This window comes from Cynocephalus volans, chromosome 10, assembly GCF_027409185.1.
Source record: "Cynocephalus volans isolate mCynVol1 chromosome 10, mCynVol1.pri, whole genome shotgun sequence".
Taxonomy (NCBI): domain Eukaryota; kingdom Metazoa; phylum Chordata; class Mammalia; order Dermoptera; family Cynocephalidae; genus Cynocephalus; species Cynocephalus volans.
The window spans coordinates 36,970,206-36,986,566 of record NC_084469.1 but is presented as its reverse complement, the minus strand read 5'-3'; the positions used below and the strand labels follow the sequence as shown (position 1 = coordinate 36,986,566).

Here is a 16,361-nt window from a genome sequence, read left to right as displayed (position 1 = left end):
TCACCCTACTGTGGAGGCTGAGTTTGAGCTCTTGGTTAATGTGGTAACTACCAGATTTGTGTTTTGCAGGGGTACATTTTCTTTTTCTACTTTGTCGTCATCTATGGAGTGCCAACGCGAGACCATGTTCCCTGACAGTCTTTTCACACGGTGCTTTGAGCATACATGATGATCATGGCCTGAATCTCTTTTGACATTGGGGTTTACAGATGGTGATTTTCTGATTTCTTGTGTGTTTTTTATTGGCATTCTTCTGTAAAGAAATGTCCTCCTACCCGCCTTTGGAGTTAATCATTTGTAGTTGTTATTCATATTTGTACTCAAATTGTCCCAAATTTGGACTGTGGAAGCACCTTTTAGCTGGCTCCTGTGTCCTTTGGTTATCTTTCCATCATTTTTTGAGTACTTTCTTATCTCCTGGCACAACAGGAATGTTCCGGGTCTACCTTGCATTTGGAATTAGCTCCAAGGAGCTTGGGTTCCTTTTAGTGACAAATACTTGTAGTATCTAGAAACCAGTTTCTAGGTAGTAGGTGTTATGTGGTGTGGTGAGGTGTGATGAGGCCCTTTTAGTGGTGTGCTATGAGATGGGGTGTGTGTGAAATGCATATATATAGTGCATGTATATGACACATGTATATGAAGTTAGAGTAATAGGCACAGACCAACAGCAGCAAACGCAGAGCCTGAGACTGCCTGTGACCACCCTGGTCAGCACGGATTGAAGTTGCACACAGCTGATAGGGCAACGATCAGGGAAGCTGCTGACACCCATATTCTGAACACCCACACTCAAAGCCATTGCTTGTATTTCTGTCCTGGCCCAAGTTATAGGGAGGAAGCGGGACCTCTGTGTCCAGCCTCATTCCACAAAGCCCTGTACAAACAGTGGTCCCGAGATGACTGAATGTGGATGATGGAGATCTTTTTGTACCCCCTGCAAAGACAGCTGGAAAACAAGATCCTGTCCCAGGTCTCAAAGTGGAGAGATGGCAGAAGATAGAGGAAAGAGTTATGCGGACTTGGGTTCCTCTATTTCCTAGCCTTGTGACTTGAACACAGTAGCTTCTATAAGCTTCAGTTCATGATCTGTACAACAGAGTTGGTGCCATTTAACTGGCAGGCGTCGTAAGGATTCAGTGAGATTAAGTAGTTCAAGTGCTGACCCTGGTGCCTGCCGTGGTGAACAAGCACTCGGTAGACAGTAGCTCTTGCAGCGCCTCCTCCCTCTTACAGTTATCCGCCTCATCCTCTTCCTCATCACCGCCAGCAGCGATATGTAGTCTCCAGGGCTGTCATCGAGGCTGCTGGAGTGCAGGTTGCCCTCCCCAGTGGGCTGAAGTGGGAACACAGTGGTGGTGGTGACGTGTGTCCATGACAGGGAGACTCCTGCAAACTACATAATCCATCCCAAAGGCTACCCTTCCCCCTTCCTGGCATGCATTTGCTTGGCCAGTGTCTCCTCATGGCTGAACCTGTGGAAAGACTTCTGCCCCCATCTCTTCTCCTTGGAGACTGGCACTGGAGCCCCTGCCAAGCAGCCTCAGTCCGCCTTCCTCCCCGGGCAATTTTGGCAAGTGCCCTGGGGAAGAGCTGATATCTTGGGAGGGTCCAGGGCGGGTCAGCTGAATGAATAATGGATTTAAATGTCTGTGGAAGCTGTAGTTGGCCACACACTTGATGTGGCCCCGGAGCCTGTTGGGGCTGCTAGAGGAGTTGCCATAAATAGATAAAATGATAAAATGACAGAAGGTAGATCAGATCGGTGTGCCTCCAAGGGAGGTCTTCAGGTTCTGCATCAGAGGGTTTGGCCCCACCTGGGACCTGCCGGGGGACGCAGCTGGGATTCTATTTTGTGTGCTTTCCTCAGTTAATTCTGATACACTTCAAAGCTTGAGGTCCAGTATTAACAACCCATTTTACAGATGGCGAAACCGAGGCTCAAAGAAGTCAGATTGCTTGGCCTGGATCTCAAAGCTAGTAATCATTTTCTTGTCTATCCAGAGACATGGATGATCTCTGAGGTTCTTTTCTCTAGATTTCTAAGGATATTTGTTTTCATAAGCTGACTTTACCCCCATCCAAAGTAGGACTGCAGGGGAGTCAGAGTGAGACCATGGCAGGGACGCCATCAAGATCACTGCGTAGCGTGATTCACTGATGGCTTCCTGAGCAGGACTCATCCTGCCAGGCTGTTCAGGGTTGTGCTGGCCTGGGGGCCAGGGGGCTGCTGGTTCCCTTGAGGTTCACTGGAGAACCCCTCCATGCTTTTTTTCTGGGCTTTATCTATAAAGTGACAGCCTCTTCCCTACTTTCCACCAAGGATAGTGTAAGACTGTGCTTGAGTCCCGGGCACACGTATGATGGCTGCCCACAGTGCCCTAGGGGTAAGCCTGCTTTCCAGTGTGTTGTGTGGCTCAGGACAGGAGACCTCACAGGTCCTGCTCAGAAACCTCTGGTATTGAATCTCTAACATAATTGCTAATGGAACAATAAAGACCTGGAATTGAGCATTCTCTTTTGTGGCATTTTCAGCTGGCAATCCTTAATTTTCTCTACCAGAACAGCCCTTTGGCAAGCTGCTGAGGACCTGTGGGTTCAGAGTTCTTGGGACTCTGGTTTTCTTGCTGCAACAGGAAAGACATAAAAAGGCAATCCAAAGACTGAATGCAAGCTGAAACTCGGTGTGGCCAAGAAGTCCCTCCTGGCTCACAGGATTGGGAGAGCAGCATGTCATGGAGGTGACCAAGCAGCACCCCAGTGCACGTTATGTGTATTTAGGGTTTGATGTTTTGGACCTGGGGGTTTCAGAGTAAAATGCCATGTGCTGAGTCCTCAATGCCAGGAGGTGGTGGCCTGCAATCTGCCTTAACTCTCTACTCCCCAGTGGGTTCTGCCACTTCCAGCAGCAGGCGGCATGCTGAACTGTTTACCAGCAGAGGGCAGTGGAGGGGTTAACTCCCTAAATCACAGACTGCGAGGAGAGGAGGACAGACCTGGTTTGGAGCAGTTCTCTCAGAGCCTGTGCAGGAGGCTTCCTCCAGCCTGAGAGCCGGCACAGGAGCAGCATGAAGTCAAAAACATTCCTGCCTGCCCTGGCCCAGAATATGGTGACTTAGGAGTTACAGGGCGCTTAACCAATCCCTCCACCCTCAGGAAACCTGAATGGGGAAAAAAAGTCCAACATGGAGAATAGCTTTGACAGTGTTTCTTGCCTCTCTCCCCAGAATCTGGGATCCTCGTCACCAGGCAAAAAGCAAAGCAAGGAAAACACCATCACAGTAAGTGGCTCATGCGGGGCACTCCCAGGTTGGGTGGCAAGCTAGGGCATTTGGCCACAGCTGGGCTGTTGCCATGGCGATGTGGACCGCCAAGCAGAAGTGATGCCCAGCCTGGAATCGGGGAAGTTCCAAAGCTTGGATTTCACTGAAGTTCCCCACCCCGTCCCCACTTTCCCTTCCTCTGTCAATTTCACGTTTCTCTTTTTCCTTCTGGGGAATGAGTGGAAGGAGGTGGGACGTTGCAGAAGCCATGTCTGCAGGGCAGGCTGGGGGAAGGTATGTGTGGGGGAGCGAGTTGAAGGGGGTGGACTGTGCTGTGTGCAAGCGACATGATGTGTAAATTACAGCCATGCAGGGTTGCTTTTGTGCATGGTACCTTCTGGAAGATGTCAAAGTTAAAAGCAAGAGAAAGCACCCTAAGAATAGAGCTCCTGGGAGTCTCTGACGGGAAGCAAGCAGCTTCTGCCTAGAGTGGCCAACCCACCTCCCAGGCTCTTTGAAATGCCCGCCAAGTCCCCATGTAGAGGCTGAAGAGCAGTCCCCCCACCCCACCTCAGCCCTCTGCTCTGGGAAGATGGGGATGGACATCAGTGCCCCCTTGCAAGGGGGGAAAGGAGGCATCCAGCTGCCCAAACAGCCACCTACTTGGAGACTCGAGAAGTGTGCTCCTAGGTGTGCTATTTTGGCACAATTTCTGGAGAGCTGGGAACAGGAATTGCTCTCTTAGACTCCATCTCATACAGTCCTAAACCATTCTGACCAAGAGTGGGTACATTTTTCTGGCTCATCCAGGCTAAAAATCCTGCTCTGGGAAAAAAAAGTGTTAGGCAAATAATAACAGTAATATCCACTGCCACCTTTGTGTGCATTTATCACGTACAACTAGTGTTCCAAGTGGCTCGTTTAATTCTCCACTAACTGTATGAGGTGCAGGTAATAGAGTCAATATCAATAGAGTATGGTGGTTATGAACCTGAGCTATGAAGCCAGAGCGTGAGTTACATCACTTACAAGCCGTGCGACAGCCTGGGGCAAGTCTCTCGACATCTTCATGTCTCAGTGTCCATATCTATAAAATGGAGAGATGGGGCGTCTGCACCATTGGGGTGGTGGAAGGATGAAATGGGTCCATATGTATAAAGTGCTTAGTAAAAGAGCCAGGCATGCAGTAAGTGCTCAATCCACACTAGTATTATCATCATGCTATTTACAAAAGAGGAAACTGAGGTGCAGAGTAGTACCTTGCCCAAGGTCACCCAGCTAAGAAGCATCAGGATTTGAAAGCTATGCCTGTACCTGCCACCCATGCCCTTCTGGAGCTGGCTTGGGTTTCTTGGGTCATTGACGACTCTGGACCTCCCCATGCCAGTGGAGTTCACCTCCTGAAGGCAGGATGGCTCGGCCTGCCTGGACTGTGGGGCAGCAGCAGCCTCAGTGTTACTGGTGGAGCTGACGGGGCTGGGCAGGGCATTTGCAGTCCCCAGGTGCAGACTTCCAGAGGGCACAGTCCTCATCCTCAAATTGTCACAAAATACCACAAAGTGCTGGGGCAAAGCAGGAGCTCCTAAAAGTTTCCTGAAATGGGGGGAAAGGAGGCAGAGGAGAAAGTGAGAGGGACTTACTAGAATTCTAGAAGAAAAACCAAAAGGGGCAATAAGAAGTGAAAAGCAGTGTGTGTTATGCCACCCGGAGTTGCCTGAAAGGCCTGCAGTGGTGGTGCCAGCCCACAGGGGAGGGTACCTGCTGGGCCCTGTCTTATGGCTAGAGCCTCAGTTTTTGTCAGAGTGGGCTGATGTGGCCCTGGGCACGCCTCAGGGCAGCGCACCTCATCCGTCCCTTCCTCAGTGGCTGCCCCGTTTCTTCCTGCTGACCTGCGTCAGTGCTTCTCACAAGGTGATCTGCAAAATGTCATCGGCATCCTCGGAGCCAAGACACTTGCTTAAAATGCAGATTCCTGGAGGGTACCCCAGACCTACAACTGGTGTCTCTGGGACAGGCCGGGTAATCCGTGTTTTCACCAACACCACCCAGAGGTTTTAAACAAACACTCATGTCTTGGAGAATTTTTGCTGGGGAAACTGAGACAGGGGGGACTGGCCAAACGTCACAGAGCAAGTGAGAAGCAGCACCCAGGATTTGAACCCGGGACTCCTGGCTGCCAGCCCAGGACGTTTCCCATTGTACCACCTGGCTGCCACCACCCCGTGCCTCCCCAGGCTGGTGGGCTTCCTGGCCGGTGGGCCGGACTGAAGACTTCTGTACTGCAGCTCCTTTCTCTTGCACACAGCACCCGCTCCCTGTACCCAGCCCCTTTCTCTGGTTCTGCTCCTCCAGAGCTCATGGTTTCCCACAGAGCAGACACTCAGAGGGAAGGGACGGCTCTGCCCCCAGGAGGCTGGGACACAAGCCTCCCTCCCCGTGGTGTGTGGGAATGAGATGAACGACCTCCCATGCTGTCTGATCCCATGGAGCAGAAATTGCCAGGCCTGGGGGCGGCAAAGGGTGGTGTGTCCAGGGCTGAGGAGCAAGGACTGAGCTTGATTCTGAAACTCCTGCCTTCCCACCCCTGACCTGGGGCTAGTTTTGCAGGGTCAGGCACAGGGGCCACCTGACAGTAGGGTGCAGGGCTGGCAGCCTGGCCTGCTCTTGTCCCTCCTGTTGCCCGTGCTGGGCTGGCAGGTGAGTGGCTGTGATTGGGAGTGACGGGTGCTAAAAGCAGCTCACAGCCCTTGGCAGAAGCATGACGTGCCAGAACCTGGAGGGTTCCAGAAAAGATGACAGCAAAGCCGCCTGACCACACACTCTCCTGGAAAGAGGAATCTGGGGACTGCTGGGTCCTCAGCCTCAGCTTCTCAGCATAGCCTGTCTGGAGCCGCAGGCCCTGGGTAGGAGCTGGGGGGCTGGGGTAGAACCCCTGGGCTTGTTTCTGCTTCAACAGATCCCAGCTGGCATTTTCCTCTCCCATGCCCTCCCGGATAGGTTTCCCTCCAACGAGGTTCAGGATCTGTGGGCTTGAGACCTTGGCTGTCAAGCCACCTTCCCTCTGTACTTCAGACACGCTACCCTCCAGCCCAGCCCAGAGCTGGGTGTGGGGAAAGGGGCATCCCCTGCAGGGGTCACACTTGTGTTCAGTGGCTCTCACGTAGTGGCCCCCAGAGAGTTCCTGGGGGCAGCCCTGTGGTTCTGGCAACCCCTTTGCAGAATGGCCCTGGTGTGTCTCAGCTGCATAGTGGACACCCCATCCATTTATGTGAGGGTTGGAGAGAATAGAGTTGGTCCGAGAGTGAAGGTGCAGCTGGTTTGGGGCTGGTAATCTCAGAGCAAGTGAGCATGGGAGCAGCTACCGGGACTCCCATAAACAGTATGCACTGGGAGGTATTCCCCTGCCCTGCTCTCTGCTGAGCACCCCTTACTTCCTGAGCCCTTGCCTTGGGTGGGGGTGTGGCACAGCTACATCCAGCGTATTGGAAAGGTAGTGTGATGGAGGCTAAGAGCCCAAACTCTAGAGCCAGATTGTCTGGGTTCAGACCTTGTGTCCACCATTACACATAGGCTCTGTGGTCTTGCATAAATTACTTAACTTCTCTGTGCCTTAGTTCCCTCATCTGTAAAATGGGAATAATTATAGCACCTGCCTTACAGGGTGGTTGTGAGGATTTAATGTGTAAAAAGCACTGAGAACAATGGCTGTCACATTACTAGCTGTTGTTGAATGGAAAGTGGCTCTTTAGGATGTCACCTGTGTTTGCAGGGTGGAGGATGGAATTGAGGCTCCTGCTGTGCCTGAGAGGCCTTGGGAGGAGGACAAGCTCTTTCCCAGAGGTGCAGCTGGACCCTGGTATTAACCGCCTGGAAAATGTCACCCAGGAGGGGTCAGGAATCCACACGTGGAGATTTCCATGGGGAAAGGTCTGCCCACCTTCTCTTCCCTCCTTGGGCTCCAGAGCTCTGCTGGATGGAGCCGTGTGATCCTCCCAGCCCTTCTGATCCAGGTACCCAGGAGCCTTGACTTTGAGGCCTGGAAGTCATAGAAGGACAGGGCAAGCTGCATGGTAGTGGGCTAGGGAGTTAACCTGTCTGCGCCTCAGGTTTCCTGCACCTGTGCATGAGTTTGCTCTAGGCTGTTGCAAATAAACATTTCAGCTCTGATTTCTTGCTGGACATCACACACCACACAACTTTCACCGTCTCCCTTTGCCGGCACCACCTTCCTCTCTCTGGGATTAACTTTTCTTCCCGTTTCCCATCCCAGTGGATGGACATTCTTCTCTCCTCCCAGGCCAGTCAACTCGGGGTTCTGAGCCTCAGCACTGTTGACCTGCTGGATTGGATGGCTCTTTGTTATGGGGGGCTGTCTTGTGCATTATCGGGTGTTTATCAGCATCCCTGGCCTCTATCTACCAGATGTGATAGCAACTCCTCTCTGCCCAGTTGTGACAACCAAAAGTGCCTCCACATTGCCAGATGTTCCTTTGGTGGGGGCAGATCACCCCTGGATGAGAGTCACCAAATCAACTTCATAGTGCTAAATCTGTCTGCAAAGTACCCCTAGGTTTGTATACTTATCCCCTCTTTGCTGTGCTGCTCCAAGCCACTGTCATGACTCCTCCAGGTCGCTGCAGAGCTTTTTCCGGTGGCCACAGTCATATTCTCCCTCCAGCATGTCCTCCACGCTGTAGCAGGGGGAGCTCACCCAGAAGAGCAACCCAGTCGTGTCACTCTCCTGCCAGATGCTTCCATGGCTCCCACTGCCTTGGGGACAGACGTCTGGGCACGCCTTCTTGTCTGCTTTGACTACTCCCTGACTCTAAGCCCCAGCCAAACTAAGCAGCGCCTTCCCCAGCCATGCATCCTCACACCCGGGGCCCTTTCCTTTCTGCCATACTCTTTCCACCTTCCCGTCCCTCTGCCTGCCTGCTCTTACTGCCTTAATCTCACTTCCTCTAAGACTCCTCCCCTGAATCCCTGGCCCTTCCTGCAGCCTCAGCACCCCATGCTTACTCCAGGACAGATTTACCCCAAAGTATTACAGTATCTTATTTATGAACCAGTTGAGCTCAGAGTCTGTACCTTGTATCTCTAGCCTCCCGTCATTGCACCAAGAAACATTTACTGGGCACCCACTGTGTTCCCAGTGCTGTGCCAGGTGCTAGGAAACAGCAGAGAAAAGGTGGTCTGCCTCCCCTCAGCTCGTGGAGCAGCCTATTTGGCTAGAAGAAATGTGAAACAAACCATCACGAGAAGTATCGCTACAAATGTTTGCATGCAGATTGCTGGGAAGATCTAGCAGGTGCGTGGCACTGAGTTGCCGGTCAGCAAACGTGGCTGAGGGCTCTGCGGTCAGCCTGATCTGGATTCAGATGCTTCTACAACCCTTCGTTTCCTCATACAAAAGGAGGCCAATGTTCCTGCTGGAAGATGAAATGGGAATGTGTGGGAAGCTCTTGGTAGGGGACCTGAATCAGGGCTCCTGAGGACTCTCCTCTCACAGGAGGTGGCCAGGTGCAGTTCTCCACATGCCCACCAGGGGCTTCAGGGCTTTGTGAGGATTGGGGGAAATCCCTGTGGGGTAGCTGGGCGTGAGAAATCCCAAAACCAGAGCTGACAGAGGTGGTGACAGGCACCCTGGGCCCTGGCCAGTCCATCCGAGGACTGGTATCTCACAGAGTGGCAGAAGCAGTAACAGGGATGAGTCCTTAACCTCCCCCATCCTCCTGCCTTCTCTCCTCTCCCCCAACCCAACCAGCAGTCCTTTGGTGGTGGTTACACGGCCATTTGCAGGACCCCTCACCTTCCAGGCCCCCGACCCTTCTAGTCTCCAAACAGGTGTCTCTCCAGAAGAACATGCCAGATCTTCAGAGCAGGCCTCTGTGGCTCTGTAGCTTGTTTATCTTTGTGTCTTCTCTTGGGGGGGACACAGGACCTTCCTGGGGTGCCCCCATCCCTGCTGAGTGGATCATGAACACTGGTTCTCAGAGTGTGGTCCCTGGACTGTCAGCATCACCTGGGAGCTGGGGGCCCACCCAGACCTCCTGAATCAGAGCCTCTGTGAGTGGGACCCAGCCATGTGTGTCTTTTTTTTTTTTTTTAATTGAATCATAATTGATTATACATATTTTGGGGATTCAGTGTTGACATATGTTGATCATATCAATATTACTAGTGTGTATATTGTTACAAATTGTACTTATTCTTTATGCCCCTTGTCCAATCTCTCCCTATCCCTCTCTGCCTCCCCCCTCCCACCACTGGTTACCCTAGATTTCTTCTCTCCCTCTGAAAAAGTAATGGTTACTCTGTTGATTTGTTGCCTAAATGATCTGTCTAATGCTGAGAGGTGTGTTCAGGTCCCCCAGTATTATCATAGAGCAGATGCTTCTTCTGTTCCTCTGGAATGGGCTTTGTGGAGAGAGACATCCTCTTCTTTTCTTTGGTCTCTTCTGGTGACTCTCCTAGTATCAATGTACTCTAGTGGCTGGTGGACCATCTGCTTGGTGGTTGTGACATCTAGCCACTTTTGTAGCAGTCATAGTTACTGTGGTAGCTCTGGCGGGCCACCCACATGGAGGTGATGTTTTGGGCATGCTCCTTGGTGCTGGTGGTGTGCTTGGTTGTGGGCGGGGGTCCAGTCCTCAGCTTCAAGCCTCAGGTTCCCAGGCAGGCCCTGAGGCACTGGCTGTGTGCCTGGTTGTGAGCAGGGAGACCAGTCTCTGGATCCATGCCTCAGTTCTCCTGGTGGTCCTGAGGCACTGGTGGTGTGCCTGGGCCGGAACAAATTTTTTGTCCTTTGCTTACTTCTAAAATTGGGGAACTTCCTGTGGGAACCAGTACTTGAGCTGTGTTGTTGAGCTAAATTGCTGCTTTGTTGCTGTTTCCCTAGGGAAGGCTTTTTGTGCAGCTCAGGGTTTAATGGCTGACCTTATAGGTACTTCCGGCTCTCCAGGACTCAGTGTATCTGGGTTGTGTAGAAACTCTGATCAGAGCCTGAGTTTTTTCATCAAACTGCACCCCATGCAATTCTGCATTCCCAACCAGTCTCCTCTGAGTGGTCCTGCACTGATTGCGGGGGCCGATTGGCTGTCCTTGCTGTGTCCCAGTGTTCTCCCGGGACTTGTCTCCCCGACTGCCTGTGCTCCAAATGCTTCTTATGGGATGGGCCCAGTCCCTTGCGATGACTCACTAGCCTCTGAATGACTCCCTTTTTTCAGTTGTTCTGGCTCCTCGCTCCTGTGTGGGTCCACGTGAACCCTATTAGTGGTCTTGCTGTCCTGGGGGCCACCAAGGCCCTCTTCTCTCTTCCTGCCTCCAAGTAACTCCATCCGAAGGGCACAGCTGCAGCTTCTGCCGGCTCCTGCTCCATGCACCCAGCAGCTCCAGCCTTAAAGTAGCCGTAGCTTGAAATGCTCCAAGCAGTTTTTTCTTTCTCTATCGTGGTTTTTCCTGCCTTCCTGAAATCCGTAGGTCTTTTCTCCTCTTCCCCTGAGCTCCAGCAGCCCCAGCTTGGCTGTTGTTACATTTTTATAGTTGTAAATTGGTTGATTTGTGGGAGAGAGTGACCCTGGAGACCGTCTATTCCAACATCTTGACCGGAACCCAGCCATCCCTTTAACAAACCCTCCAGGTGACCCTGAGACACATTCAACCTCAGCTCTAGGACAAAAAAGGGGATAGAATGGTACTTCGGAAGGGTCTCTGCCCTCCTGAAGATCTTCTGTGGCTTTTCAGACGGTTGGGTGTGGAGCCAGCCTGGATTTGTCATCGAAGGGGCTCCCCTGGTACCACCCCTGCTTCAGGCTAATGGGGTCTCTCTTCATGGGCATCCTTGAGGGCAGTAGCATCCTTTCTCCAAGGGAACATCATCTCGAGAATTCTGGAGAAGAAGGCTGGAAGAGACCCAGTTTCCCCTCCTATCCTGATACACCTTTGGCCAAGCCTCCTCCTCTCATGGTAAAGGTCTTCCTTTGTGGGCCAACAAAAGGCCAAGGCCTTGAACAATTTGGGCAAGGACAGACCAGGGAAGAGCACAGAAGACACACAGACGGCGGGGCAGTCCAGGAGGCGTTTCCACCTGCTCCTGAGTACCTTCAGCCTGTGAGCTCCATGGTTCTTAATGCCGATTTACTTTAATGTCTTAGTTCATTTATCATTAAATTTGATTGAAATTTTCATGGGCCACATTAAGCAAAATAAAGATGGACTGTGATCACCATTTGCTGAAACAAGAATAGCCGGAACACAAAATAAGGACGTGTGAAACTTCGAAAGCCATCCTTGTTTTCACTGTGGCCTCAAGTGATACCTGCTTGGCAAGGGATTGTTGAGGCCCATGAGGGAGACAGCTCTGGACACACTGTGGGGAGTTAGCCCAGAACAAGGACTGGGGGGGACCCTTTCCTGGCGCTTGGCATTGACAGGCTGGCCCTCCCCTCCAGCAGCATTGGGAGCATTGGGAGAAAACTCCCCAGCCCAGGGGAATCTGTTGGGCCCCACCTCAACCCTGGCAGAATTCGGTGCTGGCCATCCCCAGGGGTCTCTGAACCATCCCTGCCCCAGTCCTTCCTCCTGTGCCAATCTTCCATCTGGAGTGGGAACCCTGCCCTTACCTCAGTCCAATGTCAGCATCGGGGAGAGGGACTTCTCCCAAAGCTCTTCTCCCAGGACTGTGGGTGAGGCCTGTGTCCCTGGAAGGGGGACAGGGGGACAGCTACACTGCTCGCTGCCCTCAAGCCTCTAAACCAGAGGTTGTGACTCAGCTTAGCTGGCAGAGGAGTTGGTTGGGCCGACCCGGTATTGTTGTTTTTATTATTATTATTTTAAACTTTGAATTATTTGCCGACATTTAAAAATTGAGACATTTCACATAAAACACAATTTTCAGCTTCTCTCAAGTCATCCCATAATCTTGCATCACTGGACCCCTTGACAACAGCTGGTAAGAGCTGAGATGCATCTGTCCCATGGACATATCTCTGCAGACCCCGACCCCTGCCCAAAGCCAAGGCTGTTCATCCTCACTTCTGAGCCGTGGTTTCTGGAGGGGTGGGCGCCTCGCACGTTTGTTTGCCCTGCCCAGTGCTGGAGTCTGTGTCCTATGCCCAGAGCCTCAGGGGTCTCTGTTGCTCTTCCCTTCCACGTCTAACATCTCCCGCTTCTGCAGACACTTGGGCCAAAAGGGGGGTTAAGACTCACGGGGCTCAGGCTGCTCCCACAGAGGAAGCACCTGAGCCAGCTCCACAGGAGAGGCAGGATCGGGGCTTGAAGCCACTTCATGGAGTGGGAAAAGCCAAGAGCACCAGGAAGGTGTGTGGCAAGAGGGTCCAAGACAACCCAAAGTTTCTGCACTGCATCCTCCAAGGCTAGGGCCAGCCCTGAGTGTACATGCCAGAGTATAATTTCAGGCTGTGTTTGTTCATATAATACGTGTCATGAGATACAATGCACAAGGTGACCTACCCCTGATCTTCATCCAAAATTCCTTTCCTTGGAAGCAAATGATTTATTAGCTTCCAGCAGTATCCTAGACATAAATAACCAAATGTGTATACATTCCCCCCTTTCTTGAACACAAATGACAGCATACTGTAATTCTGTTATACACCTTGCCTGTTATTTTAGGGTTTTTTCCACTTAACAGTATATCCCTGCACACTTTCGTCATCAATATATCAGAACTTCTCACTGTGTCCTTTATGGTGGATATGATTTCCATAGATGCCTGTCTGTCCTGTGCTTTGTCTAATCATTCCCCTACTGATGGACAGCAGGGTTGAGCTCCAGCCTTGTGCTACTGTAAATGGTGCTGTAGTGAGAAACTCTGCATGTACATCACTGCACACATGTGCAGGGATATCCGTGGCATAGACCCTTAGAAGTGCTCCTGTTGGGTCGAAGGACATAGACGTTTGCAGTTGTGATAGATCCTGTTGAATTGCTCTCCAGAGAGGTGGTGGTGATTCACAGCCCCTTGGGGTGGGTGTGAGTGCCTGCTGCCCCTCATTTGAAATGCTGGCCTCTGGGGCCTCTGAAGATCCAAGTTCTGTCAAGCTGTTCTATCCTGTGCACGCTGGCCCTTTGGGAGGCCTCTGTAGTGCAGTGTCCCAGGAGCAAGCCCTGCCCTGCTTCTCCCAACACTCTGGTAAAGTCATTTTCTTTCTCCTTCTGTGCCCTACAGATAAACTGTGTGACGTTCCCTCACCCAGACATGATGCCGGAACAGCAGCTGCTGAAACCAACTGAGTGGAGCTACTGTGACTACTTCTGGGTAAGTGGTGCCTCAGTTTCCCCCACACTGTGGCTCTGATGACCAGGAGTAGACATGTAGGAAGAGCAGGAAGGGCCTGGAGCTCAAAGGGGAGAGGCCTTTCTTGTTGAAGCTTGAAAGAGTGGCATAGATTTAGCATCTGAGGTAGGAACTTAAGAGCCTCTTAGAGTCCAGATCATTCCTTAAATCTCAGAGAGTCAGCAGGGTTCTCGTTCACGGCAGTACAGAAACTCCAGCCAGAATGCAGGTAAGCTGGAGGGTCGTCTTCTTTGATGCCCAGTGAAGGCAGGAGACTAGAATCAGCTTCAGTAAATGAATCTGGGCTCCATACCTGCTCTGTCACTGATGTGAGTGATCCTGGGCAAGTCCTTCACCTTCTTAGGCCTCACTGTTCCCATCAAAATCACGAGGAGGTTGTGTACAAGGATCTATAGAGACCCCCAACTTAATAATTTGGTGGTTCCAAAACTTTTGCATATTGTTTAAAGGACACAGTTTCAGTTTTACAAGATAAAAAAAGTTCTGTGGATGGACGGAGGTGATGGTTGCACAACACTGTGCATGTACTTAACGCCACTAAACTGTGTGCTTACAAATGGTCAAAATGGCAGATTTTGTATTACTTGTATCTTACTACAATTAAAATAAGTAAATATTATTTTTTTAATGCAAAGTTCTAAACCTCAGGAACTTTGAGAATACTCCTGGGTTTTTGCATTTCGAAGTCAGCAATGACTTTCAAACTTTAGATCACTCTATTCTGAAATCAAATGTGATGGCGATCATTGCACAACCTTGTAACTATTTTAAAAACCACTGAAATTGTAAACTTAAAAAAAAAAAAGTTTGCACAGACCCTGAGGAACAATAAATAAATAAAACAAAAACTTATTTCACCACTGTGCAGAATGGATTATTTGTCCTTTTTTAGATTTGCTGAGTGCTAGACAAAAATGCTTTTTTCTTTCTACCCAATCACTCACACCTTAGAAGATATCCAAAGAATTCCTATTGTGCCAGTAGGGACAATTGCTGTTGCTCCAGCTGTGCTTGCTCCAGGACAGAGATCTGTGCAGAGGTTGCAAAATAGTATAAAAAGGGCTGGGGCTTTGGCATCAGGCAGACCTGGGGAGGTGAGCCTGGATCAGAGTTTGCAAGACTTTATGGGCCTCCTCAGTGAGAACGTCAGATTTCATTCTATTTGCAGTAGGAAGATGTTGGAGGGTTTTAGGCAGAAATATGCAATCTGATGTATGTGCATTGTGCAGGCAGGAGTAGGAGGTGAGAGGTGAGTGTAGGAGACCAGGGGAGATGGAGAGATCTAGCGGGGTGGGAAAGGTCACCCCTAAGGGGATGCAGTACATGGAGCATTCAAGGCAGAGTGGTTTGAGCCCCAAGAATGGGCATCCTGGGAGCTGGAGGAAGCATGTGTTCCTGTCCACTGGTCAACAGCATCCAAAGAGCGACACTTCTGAGTTCTCATCTTAATTCAAGCTCTCAGACCCCAGTGCTTCTTCAGGGAATTTTATCTTTCTGACCATCAAGGCTTTTTCCTCTAATAGAAATTTCTCTCTGCTGACAACATCATTAAAGCCCATTTCTTCCAGCTGATTTTCCCTGAAGGGGATGAATTGCTCAGCATACGCATCCTAGAAGAAAGGCAAATTTGGGCTCCATATTTCAGATAATTTTCCTTTTGCTTTTTTATCAAGATGTAGCATTCACAGAGTGAAGTACACAAATCCTCAATGTACATGGAAAAACTTAAACAGCAAGAGCAGCCCCGCTATGGCATGGTTCACTCTGTATGGCGGCGATCTCCTTGTCATGAGAGGTGTTAGCAGTGTAGCTGGAGGGCCTTGGGTCAGGGTGGCAAAGGAAGGGACCCTACATTGGACAAGACTGGGGACGTGTCCGTAAAACCCTTCATCGACTTGACAGTGGTAACTGTGGTTCCTTGCAGCATCAACAAACCCTTTCCTTTCCCCTCTGCTAAAAAGTCTGATCAGAAGGGATCATAGAGGTGCCACCCACTCTTATTTCAGCGTAGAATTAGAAAGAACTGACTGTCACGCCACGTCACTCCATGGCTGAGCTGAGTGGAGAACCCAGGTCTTTCTGGACAGATGCTGGGACCATGTTCTCACCCGTGCACCTCTCCGTGATATCAAAAGCCTAAGGTTAACTCCTTCTGTTAAATATCAAAGCACATGGCCCCAGATTCCTGATGGGGAAAGGCTGTGAAGGGAGAAGATACTTAGGCATGGTGACAGCCAGGGGCCTGAGATGGCTCTGGGAGTTGGTCCTTCAGCAGCCGTGGCCTTGTGGGCAGATTTCAGGATGACTGTTGGGCCGGGAAGGGCAAGAAAGAGGTATTCAGGCGTGCTTGGCGAAGTGCAGATAAAACGAAACAAAGCATTTAATTTTGAAATTTTAAGAAGATTTGTTTGCAAAATTAAGGGGGTCTTATGTTCTCATTTCATTGACTTGGCCATTTTTCCCAGGTCCCATCTTTTATTTAAAAGCAACTAATAACAGATACCGTTTATTGAGTACTTACTGTGTGTTTAGCACTGTGCTAAGCTGTTTACATGTGGTATTTATGCTGAAATGACTATCAGGTGAGTGCCATTATTTCCCCAGTTTTACAGATGAAGAAGCTGGGCCCGGAGTGAGTGAAGAACTTGCCTGAGGTCACCCAGCTGGAATTTTAGTCCTGGCAGCCTCTCTCTTCTACTCTGGCTTCCCTTCAATCCAGTTTCTCCCTGGCGGCCACTAGGATCTTTTTTGTCTCTCTGCTATGATCTTTTATGAATGGG

The 16,361-nt window shown here is 50.6% G+C and overlaps 1 protein-coding gene across 1 annotated transcript in view; it reads left to right on the top strand.

The window, feature by feature from the left end:
* GAS7 (growth arrest specific 7) overlaps window positions 1-16,361 on the top strand; it is a 224,763-nt gene that overhangs the window by 185,093 nt on the left and 23,309 nt on the right. The window contains exons 5-6 of the mRNA XM_063112548.1: window positions 3,228-3,281; window positions 13,453-13,542. Coding sequence (XP_062968618.1) covers window positions 3,228-3,281; window positions 13,453-13,542 — 144 coding nt within the window. The remainder of the gene's footprint in view (window positions 1-3,227; window positions 3,282-13,452; window positions 13,543-16,361) is intronic.